This window comes from Rhinopithecus roxellana, chromosome 2, assembly GCF_007565055.1.
Source record: "Rhinopithecus roxellana isolate Shanxi Qingling chromosome 2, ASM756505v1, whole genome shotgun sequence".
In the NCBI taxonomy this organism is placed as follows: Eukaryota; Metazoa; Chordata; class Mammalia; order Primates; family Cercopithecidae; genus Rhinopithecus; species Rhinopithecus roxellana.
In genome coordinates, this window is record NC_044550.1 from 185,643,465 (window position 1) to 185,655,030 (window position 11,566).

The 11,566-nt window shown below is 32.8% G+C and overlaps 1 protein-coding gene across 6 annotated transcripts in view; it reads left to right on the forward strand.

Moving 5' to 3' along the window:
* The window catches only part of LOC104668690 (UDP-glucuronosyltransferase 2A1), a 68,528-nt gene extending 58,882 nt beyond the window's left edge, over nucleotides 1-9,646 (forward strand). For 4 of the 6 annotated variants that reach the window (XM_030925094.1, XM_010371447.2, XM_010371446.2 and 1 more), the window contains 4 exons: nucleotides 2,117-2,248; nucleotides 3,225-3,312; nucleotides 3,773-3,992; nucleotides 8,377-8,659. In XM_030925094.1, the coding sequence (XP_030780954.1) occupies nucleotides 2,117-2,248; nucleotides 3,225-3,312; nucleotides 3,773-3,992; nucleotides 8,377-8,656 (720 nt within the window). In that variant the 3' untranslated portion in view covers nucleotides 8,657-8,659. Of the gene's footprint in view, nucleotides 1-2,116; nucleotides 2,249-3,224; nucleotides 3,313-3,772; nucleotides 3,993-8,376 lie in introns of all 6 variants that reach the window. The other 2 variants (XM_030925106.1, XM_030925101.1) reach the window with 2 other exon arrangements.
* The last annotated feature ends 1,920 nt before the right edge of the window (nucleotides 9,647-11,566 follow it).

An 11,566-nucleotide genomic window follows, 5' to 3' on the forward strand; every position in this document is an offset into this window, starting at 1 on the left:
ATTATACATTACAATATGAAGTCTTCAGAGAAGAAATGTGGAATGTAAGAAATGTTATACAGAAAACGTTATACAGAAAAAGAAGCAAAATAGAGTACGGGTCCACATGGCAGGAACAATGTATTTAACTATCAATAGGGAGTGAGGAAACAGGCTGTTATTTATTTGGTTCATACACAAACAAAAGCAATCTTTTCAGAAAGTTCCTGGTTCCCATAAGAATACTAAATTTCTGTTTAGGGTAAAAGACATATTTAAGTTTAAAATTTTATTTCAGGATTCTAAAAATTTTATTTAAGGATTTTCTTGCCAGTCAAGTTATGACTGCAGGCAAGCTCTAGTGAATGTTTACTATAGGAGATAATGTACCAATATCTAAATAAAGACACAGAAATATACATGACATATCCATAGGTCACTGGATAATAACCCATGCCACACTATTATGTTTTTCCTCCCAAACCCACTTTTTACACAAACACACACAAATACACATGCTCTCACAATTTCACAAAGACAAATCAGTCATGTTTTACAATAGCAGACATTATGCCATTACGTGTTCAATCAATTTAAATATTGATATAGGCTTCGGAAATATCAATACCAATCATGGATTATGTTGATGATAATTACGTCAATCACTGGATACACAGAATACAAAAGTAAGAAGAGACTGTCAAGTGAAAAATCCATATCACTATGGTAGATTTGAATGTGTGTGTATGTTGTGTGTGTGTGTGTGTGTGTGTGTGTGTGTGTATTATTTTAATTAATGAATACCTGTTTGGAAACTAAATCAATATGGCAAAGCACCAATTCCTGGGACTTCAGAAATATTCTCCTGACATTAAGCCAAAAATTGCAATCTATTTTCACTTAAGATACTACCCTCCCCTAATAATTTGGCTAGTCAGAAACTGATCCCTCAGTGATTCCATTGTGTTCATGACAAATATTTGCACATGGAATGCAGAATACATCTCTATAAAGTAGCATTCACATAGATTATGATGTGAAAGGCCTTAATCTCAGATTTTGCAGTATCAAATTTGCAAAACTATAAGTAATGACCTGGGGAATTTTATTGGCAGAGAAATTTATATTTTACTTTTGCTTTAAGGCTCAAACTAAGGGCACATAGCTAACATCACACTCATGGCAGCTTATACATCAGGAAGAAGAGATGCACTGTCTCATAAGCATCATTGTGATTATAGTTGGAGATGCACTTTGTTGTCTCGCTCTAAAATATGTTACTATTAGATGACATTTTACACAAATTTTTTCTTAGACCTATTAAACAAGGAAGGCATAAACTTGACAAAAAGATCTTGAATGCTTAATAGAAATCAGTACATTTATTAATAATTGATTAGATACAACTGGCATGCTAATAATTTTAAAAGCCTAACTCAGTACCCTTTATTGGGCTTCCTTCCAAAAACCATTTTTATGAGTTTGCAAACATCCCTGTTGGTTGGTTAAATTAAGCCTTGGGGGTAGCAATTTCAGTTACCATGAGAAAGGTTGTCTCTTATTTAGTGTTCATTTCTGTCATGGTTTTGGTTCCATGCTTGGATTTGTAATTACTGATTTTATATTTAAGTTATACATTTCAGAGACATGTTTCCTCTTAAGGAGACTATATCTGACTGGGTACAGTGCCTCATGCCTATAACTCCAGCACTTTAGGAGGCCGAGGCAGGTGGATCACTGGAGGTCAGGAGCTCGAGACCAGCATGGCCAACATGGTGAAACCCCATCTCTACTAAAAATATAAAAGTTAGCCAGGCATGGTGGCATGTGACTATAATTCCAGTTACTCAGGAGGCTGAGGTGTGAGAATCACTTGAACTGGGAAGGTGAGTTTGCAGTAAGCGGAGATCACGCCACTGCGCTCCAGCCTGGGCGACAGAGAGAGACTCTGTCAAAAAATAAAAAATAAAAAAAAAAAAAAAAAAATAGAAACTAGATCTTTCTACATGTCAGAAGACAGACCAGGTTAATAATTTCTCTGACATATATCTTAATTTAACCTACTTAAATGTGTAAGTAAACTTATTTTTTCTTATGATGCTACACCTTTGTAATATAAAATATATTATGTATGCAGGAAATAGAAGAATTTATCCAGAGCTCAGGTAAAGATGGTGTTGTGGTGTTTTCTCTGGGATCAATGGTCAAAAACCTTACAGAAGAAAAAGCCAATCTTATTGCCTCAGCCCTTGCCCAGATTCCACAGAAGGTCAGTACAGCCTGGGATCCTGGTACACAACCTTTTACTAAGGGGAGACACAGTAACGTTCTTTCCATATGAAGATTGAAACTCATTATACCGAGTACCATTAGTAAGAGTTGTTAAGTAAAATTGTGTAATATATTAAAGTTATGTACATTAGCACACTGAATCATTTCCCTACTGAGCCTTGGCATTATTTTGGGAACACATACTTTTTTGAAGTCATTTATTTTTAATGGAATAGAAATGAAAACTTTAAGCCCCCACTGAACTTTCACTATTTGAAAATTTTTGTTCTCCACTGACTACTTTCAAAACTTCTGAAGTTTGTTAGCTACATGGCCCAGGAAAAGAGAGTATGTATACACAAAGCAGGGAGAAATCATGCTAAAAATGTAATTCAAATGTCTAGGTTTTATTACAACTCTTATCAAAGTGTAGTTGGTTTAGAAGTGGAAGTCTAGATTCAACTAGTCTTTCTAAGTTGAATAATCTCTAGCTAAAAACAATTAAAATTCAAATATTATAGTCCAACAACATGCATTTTCTGATTTATGTTATTCAATTAACCTTAATTTTTATCTCTACAATTTTGCATTACTATTCTTTTTATACTTCTATTCATGAAACATCCTAGGACTCTCTATATTTATGTATTGGTTAAAGCATATAGCACGCTTCATGATTTTTCTCCTCCATGTTGTGATTGATTAAACTGGTCCTGTTTATGTTCTATTTCTTCACTTAAAATCTAACTTCCAAAAGCTTTTAAGTGATATCAAAACAATAATACTATACTTAATAGATTATTAGTACAAGACTTTACAAAAAGGTAGATATAACAGTCCTACTATATATCTCAACGTTTGTAAACTTCTGCTTACATAATTGCCATCTTCCATGTAGCTGGCTAAATGATTTCTAAATAATTCTACCAACTTAAAATGTCCTTGTTGTGTTTTTCTTGCAAAATTTTCCACAGGTTTTATGGAGATACATAGGAAAGAAACCAGCCACATTAGGAAACAATACTCAGCTCTATGATTGGATACCCCAGAATGATCTTCTTGGTAAGATTGTGGGGGAAGAAAAGCTGTACAGTAGGACAATAGACAAGTTAAGTAACTGTTTCATAGCAAATAAATTCCATAAATTTTTAATAATTTAAAATTTTGACACCCAATTTTAAAGCAGATGTAATTACATAATTGGCTGGTTAATTTTATAGATTCATACTTTCTGTTTCACAAAAGAGCATTTTCAGTTAAGATTAATTACATTTCAAGTTTCATTTTCAGTTCAGATACCATCTCCTCAGTAATATATTCCCAGAAAATGCAAATGCTGTTAATTACTGCTTTTCCTGGGATCACAGTTTTCTGAGAGGGCAATGCCCTCTGTGATCTGCTTTTGTAGGAAACGTATCCTTCTTTAGAGAGTTATATTACAGCTTTTGGACCCTTTCTGTCTCTCAAATTCTGCTAATGTGTTATTATTACACACCCACTTCTCACTCCATCCTCAAATCAGGTCATCCCAAAACCAAAGCTTTTATCACTCATGGTGGAACTAATGGGATCTATGAAGCTATTTACCACGGAGTCCCTATGGTGGGAGTTCCCATGTTTGCTGATCAGCATGATAACATCGCTCACATGAAGGCCAAAGGAGCAGCTGTGGAAGTGAACCTGAACACAATGACAAGTGTGGATTTGCTTAGCGCTTTGAGAACAATCATTAACGAACCTTCGTAAGTACTAAGCCTCCTAAAGATTTGTCTAACATTAATTTCATTTTTTAAATACCAGAAAATGTACATTCTTTAATACTTTTGTAATTATTTTCCAATAACAACCATAACCTGTCCAATATAAAAACTATTTTATTTGCCAAACTGCTGAGGTGATTTCCTGAAATCAGGAAAAAAAGAAAATCCTAAGACTTCAAATATTCTTTCAATATTTTTCAAAATAAAGAATGGTATGATTATATAAATTCTCATTTTTTTCTGGGTAATCTGCTTAATTTTATAAACTAATTAGTAAGTGTGTACATATTATAAACTAATCAGTAAATACAAAATTGAAATGATAATATGCCCACTAATAATCATTCAGAAATAAGTATTAACACTGAGTATTTACCATTCTATACCTTTCATTAGTGTATGTATACACATAGAGAGAAAATATATAGGGTAGTGAATAATTGTTTAAATATTGATGGGTACTATCTGTGATATTTTAAATAAAATTTAAGTATAATTTTATCTGATTTAGCTTTTAGATTGAAATGAATCTATAAAATATATTGAGCTATATATTTTTGATGATATGTTTTAATTTTAGCCACATATAGTTCAACTCCTGCTTTGAAATTTATCTCTATTTCATTCCAAATTTGTATTACTTATATTGTAATTTTACTTTACCAATATTTGTCATTTTTTCTCACATTTATTTAGTCTTTTTCCTATATTTTAAGTGACTCAGTGTTCACCACTGAATTACAGATTATTTATTCTAAAATATTTAGGATTTATTTCTTGACTGATTATCTCACATGGAATTTTATTTCAATAAAGGCTTGGATATTGAATTCTCTGAGATAATGTTTAGCAATATTCGCTCACTGCTTTGTTATGAGAATGACTTCTATCTGAATATAATTTATTTAGCTCTTGCTTTCTTTCCTTCAGACCTGTGGAAATATTACTCATGGCCTTCCAGTTTAAATTGTGCTATAGGATTTCTGAGTCCTGCCTGACCATTTTATCATTTTGCTTTCTTTTCAATTTGGAAAAAGAAATTGTTACTTTTTAAAAATCAGAAACTCAATTATGGTGTATTCTTACAAATTATTTTATATATTTTTCTTCAGTTATACTGTGTCCTTACAGCACTGTTAATCTAGCATAAAAAAACCCAGTTTTTCTTTTCAGAAAGTAAATCTTTTGTGTATTATTTCTTAGAATACCTTTTATTTCCACTTTTTATCTTTACTTCTGGAGCACCAGTTTAGTCTTCCCTATGATAAAATATTTTGGTATGTTTTCCTCTATTATTTCCTAATTGTTCTAATCAATTTTTACTATTCTTAATTCGTTGAGATTGCCTCAAATAGTTCACAAATTAGTAAATTTATTATTTTTACCATGAGCATTGCTTGCTATTTCTAATTTCTTTATTAATTCTTTAAACTGTCATTTTTAACAACTTATTTCATCAGCTCACCTATCTCCTTATCACCTTCCTCTTGCTTTATAATTCAATTTTGATAGTGTATTCATTACCCTCCCGCTGTTATTATATTTTGAATCTCCTCTTCTTTGGACTATATGCCATACCTAAATGCATTTTTAGTTTCTCATTTATTTTTCAATATATGTAAGTGGTTATCAGGCTGTTATTTTTTCTTGGTCTTGGTGTTTGCTCTGAATTTGGTCAGGTGCCTTAAACTTGCTTCTATGTTGTATTGGACTTAATTGTTTTCATGCAGAGTCAAAGCTTGAAGAATAGATGTAATATTTCATTCAGTTTTCCTGAAGGCTGAGATTCAGGAAGTAGAGGAGAAGGTAAACTCGGATAGAATTTAGTGCTTTTTCTTAATGGAACTAACCTGCTTAAAACATCTATTCGGTGCCCTTTGCCAGGCATTTTAGACACGGGGGCAAGTGTACTCATTTCAGAAAAGAAAGACACTCAACACTTGGTTTAGATTCATACGAAGACTCAGCCCTGGTTGTCCACTTTTGCTTCCCATCCACATTCAAATTAATTGACTTTTATTAATACATACATGTTGTATAAGTCATAATTTTAGAAATCATAATTCAGAAGCTAAGTGGTGGGTTAGGAGCTTCTGCAAGACTCAGTATGAACTTTTTTTGACTTCAGTGTCTAGTCAATTAGACTATTACAAAATTGTTAGTGGCTGACAATTTGGTTCATTTTGTTAATTTTCAGCATAGGTACGGTCTGTGATTCTCTTTAACTCTAATGCTTAAAATGATCATTAAATATTATTATTGACTTAAAACTGTAAACCAAAAATAAAATTCTAAACCTCCCACCTAACCATCTGAATGGACTTCCTCCTCAACCAGGGCTCCTTTAAATTTAATCTTAGAGTCTGTTTTAGGCCATGATGGGAAGTGAGGATCAAACATGCCTCAGTATACCTCTCTGGCATTAGCATCAACACAGACTTTAAGTCTGATAAGAAACATTTCACAATCTATTCTCTCTGAAGCCTACTACCTGAAGGCTCCCTCTGCAAATAAGGACTTGGGTCTCTACAATCCTTTATCTTAACCAAGGCATTCCTTCCCTTTGATCGCAGGTCTTTAGACAAACTCAACCAATTGTCAACCAGAAAACGTTTAAATTTACCTGTAGCCTGGATGCACCCCCACTTCAAGTTGTCCCACTTTTCTAAACCAAACCAATGTATTTCTTAAATGTATTTGATTAATGTTTATGCCTTCCTAAAATGTAAAAACCAAGCTGCATCCCCAAAACCTTGGGCACATATGCTAAGGACCTCCTGAGGGCTGTGTCATGGGCCATGAACACTCATATTTTGCTGTAAGTAAATATCTTCAAATATTTTAGATTTTGACTCATTTCATTGACAAAAATATTGATACAAAAACCAAGAACTATAAATACTGTTAGAAATTTCTAAATAAATGCCTAAAAATTATTTAATTTAAAATACCGTCACTTTAACCCTAAACCAAATACTACCTCTGGGAACACAGGGTACAGTTTAGAGTATACATATGGATGTGTTTGTACTCCATTCTGTTATTCATTAAAGCAATTAATAAACATTAACAATTACATTTGAATAGACAATCATAATCTAATTATTCAGAATATTTTAACATATCAGTCATAAAACATTAGTATATAATAAAACATGAAATAATGAATTTTTGAGTATGGTCTTTAATTTATAGGAAAACATGTTTTCTTCTTATTATTATTTTTTGATTCACATGTACAAATTTATTTATTGTCTAAAGTATATTAGGATGATCCATGTGAAATTACTGTCTTGGCCCTACCTAAGGTTCAATGCAGTTGAAAGTATGAATATTCTTTTTCACTAGACAGACACACACACACACACACACACACACATTCAACACATGTAAACTACTCCTGCTGCTTAATTTAGTGTACCATGTTCTCTTGTAAATGATCACCGTATTTCCCATTCCCCAGTCCTAACAATATCCTGCCAACACCAGGACATCTCTACACAAACCCTTTACCTTCTCTCATCTTCATGAATCCAGGCTGGAACTTTTATTCCAGACACAAACCAAAATGAAACCTGTTAACTTTGGTTTAACAACTGGGGAAACTGCAAGTGAAGACATAATTTGCCTTATAAATATGTAGATATCCATCCAATATTATTTGAGAAGCCATTAGAACTGTTATCTCTGTGACTATTGCTATTGTGATGGCAAGTTGATTAAGAGCTCTAATTCTAGGGAGATGTTTCAATTGAAACATCAAAGTTCAGGTACTTGGATATGCCACTTCTTAAATCACCAGAGTAGTTTTGTTCAGTCTTCATGTTATAGATACAGACACTGTCCTTTTCATCACAAACATACAAATGTGTGCCACAGAGTAATTATCACAGTGCCAACATCTTAGAACTGTCAAATGACTCACTAATGCTTACTGCCAACATCCTTTGTCATATGAACTAGTCAGACATTAGAGGATATGCTTATGTATGTGTTAAATGATTTTTATCCCACCATATTAGGTTATGAACCATCTTGGTCTTGGAATCATCCTGCACAGTATAATTCACACAATATCAAAATTACTTTTGGAAAAATTATGCTAGATATATATGTTTACAAATGGCTTACTCTACTTTTTTATGTCTACATTTGATCATACTTGTGTTAAGAATATATTTCATCCACATCTTCCCTTTCATAACTCTTAAAATCCTATGCATTAGCAAAGTTCATTCAAAAATTATATTCTTTCTCAACATAATTATGGCCTTTAACTTGTATAGCAAATATATATCACATGTTTATCTTCAATGAAAATGAAAACAAAAATTATCTAATTTCTGCCTATTTATTTGTCTTCTAGTTATAAAGAGAATGCTATGAGGTTATCAAGAATCCACCATGATCAACTTGTAAAGCCCCTGGATCGAGCAGTCTTCTGGATCGAGTTTGTCATGCGCCACAAAGGAGCCAAGCACCTGCGCCCAGCTGCCCACGACCTCAACTGGTTCCAGTACCACTCTTTGGATGTAATCGGGTTCTTGCTGGTCTGTGTGACAATGGCTATATTTTTGGTCATACAATGTTGTTTGTTTTCCTGTCAAAAATTTGGTAAGATAGGAAAGAAGAAAAAAAGAGAATAGGTCGATTTTGGCATGATTATCATTAACTTGTGAGTTGTAGTCTTCTATTTCTCCTTTGTCTCTCCCTGCTGACTATACCCTCTTCCTTTCGCTGTTCTGACACTAGGATACTACCTAATTTTAAATAAGTGCTATTCATAGTATCAAATTATTTTATAGTTCACCTTAATTAATGATTAACATTATGCTGAATCCTGGTAATGCATACAGTGTAGATGGAATTTGATAGGTGTAAGGAAGAGTCAAATTCACAAGTTTTCATATATCAAATAATTCAGGGAGCCACCATAGGACAGTAGTGTGTTATGAGAAAGGTTATGATTTCCTTGTTTTAATAAAAATAAACTCTTCTGTGTGCTCAATTTTGCAGGAGTTAGAGAATGAATTTTAAGTGTGATGTGCATCCCTATTTAATGTCTACAAAATTTTCATTGAGCATATCCAGAAAATCACGGTGTAACTTGCCTGCCTTTCTTCAACGTATATTCTTATATAAGCTGTAGTGCAAGATTTGGGTACTGTCTTTAATAAATAAATCAATTGACTCTTTGATTTCAAGGAGAAAGTTCTATGTTATATGTTGAAGGTGAACAGATCACAGTTAGAGGATATAACAAAGAGAAATCTAGAAAATGATTAATGATTTTATAAAATTTTTAGTTAAGTGTACAAATAATTACATTAAACATCAATTATGTTTAAAAATCACTAATGTTCATAATATATAATCACTATTTGTAACCAAAAGTTTAATTTTATGCCAAAAAATAAAAAATGCTTACTTGGAATTTGAGGTCATTGCATTATTTTTGTCTTTATCTTCCACAAATTTAAATTTATCAATTAATTGTTATGCTATGTATATAAAAGACTAAGAGCTTGACCAAGGATATGGCATAATAAATTTTTACCAATGGAAAGCACTAGTTGAAGGCAAATGCTTTTACTTGATTCAGCTTTGCATTAATTTAATAAATATATTAAAGATTTTACTTTATTTACCCTTTATAAATTTAATGACATTTCTAACTAAAGTGTTAATTTCAATATTTGAAATTGAGAAAATAAATTACATTCATTGGCTTAGTAAAATTTTTGAAATTCTTCTTTCTTTCACCCTTTCTTTTTTCAATTTTACATTATTTTAAGTTCCAGGATACATGTGCAGGTTTGTTACATAGTAAACGTGTGCCATGGTGGTTTGCTGCACCTATCAGTCCATCACCTACGTATTAAACCTAGCATGCATTACCTACAGGCATATAGCTAGGCATACACTCAATTTTAATAGTTTGTAAAATCTAGAAATATAACCAAACATAGAGTCAACTGATATTTGACAAGAATGCAAAACTATACAATGAAGAAAAAAATAGTCTCTTTAACAAATACCAGTGGGCAAACAGATTTATCAATATTCAAAAGAATGAAATTGAACCCCTTACCTCAAGCCATATATAAAAATGGACTCAAAATAGATGATTAAAAAAAAAATCCAAATGTAAAAGCAAGAACTATAAAATGCTTAGCAGGAAGAATATGGGTATAACTTTCTAGCCCTGAATTTTGCAAGGCTTTTAGATATGACACCAAAAGCAGAAGCAACCAAATTAAAATTGATAAATTGGACTTCACTGAAATTAAATTTTTCGTACATCCAAGAACACCATCACTAAAGTCTGAAGAGAAACCAGACTTTGGAGGATATAGTTGCAAATTACATACATGGTAAATGACTTGTGTAAGAAATTTATAAAGAAAGCTCACAGCTCAATGATAAAAGAAACAAATGACCCGATCCAAAAATGTGCATAAGATCTGAACAGTCATTTCTCTAAGGAATATGTAAATGTCCAATGAGGACAAATGAACAAATGTAATGTCCAATAAGAACAAATGAGAAAAATGCTCTGCATCATTACGTTCAACATTATTACAGGAAAATGTTAGTAAAAATCACAATGAGATACCACTTGACTCTTACTAACACGGCTATTAACAAAAAGATAAATAATTAAAAGTGTTGGCAAGGATGTGGAGAATTTGGAATCTTCATACTTTACTTGTGTGAATCAAAAATTATTCAGGCATTTTGAAACAATCTGCCAGTTTATCAAAAGTTTACACATAGAGTTACAATATGACCCAGCAATTCTACCTCTAGTAGTATACCAGAGACAAATGGGAATGAGTCTATACAAAATTAATACGTGCGTGTTGATAAACAACATCTTAACCAAAACTGGAAGGAAAACTACAGTCATCATTGATAAATGAATAAACAATATGATGTAGAATATTATTTGGCAATAAAAATAATGAAGTCTTGATGCATGCTATACCATTAATGAAACTTTTAAAAACATTATACTAAGTATAGATGTCAAACAACAAAGATCACATACTGTGTAACTCCCTTCATATGAAATGCTCTTAATAGGAAAATCGATAGAGATAAAAAGTAGGGGAGCCGAGCGCAGTGGCTCACGCCTGTAATCCCAGCACTTTGGGAGGCCGAGGCGGGAGGATCACGAGCTCAGGAGAGGGAGACCACGGTGAAACTGCGTCACTATTAAAAATACAAAAAATTAGCCAGGAGCGGTGGCGGGCGCCTGTAGCCCCAGCTACTCAGGAGCTGAGGCAGGAGAATGGCGTGAACCCGGGAGGAGGAGCTTCCAGTGAGCCGAGATGGCGCCACTGCACTCCAGCCTGGGTGACAGAGCGAGACTCTGTCTCAAAAAAAAAAAAAAAAAAAAAAAAAAGTAGGTTAGTATTTGCCTAAAATGGAAGATAAAGAATGGCTAAGGGTACAGTGTTTCTTTTGGTGGGTGATAAAATACTCTAAATCGTGTTCCAGTTGTTGAGAAATTCTATGAATATACGATTAACCGTTGAATTGTATATTAAAAA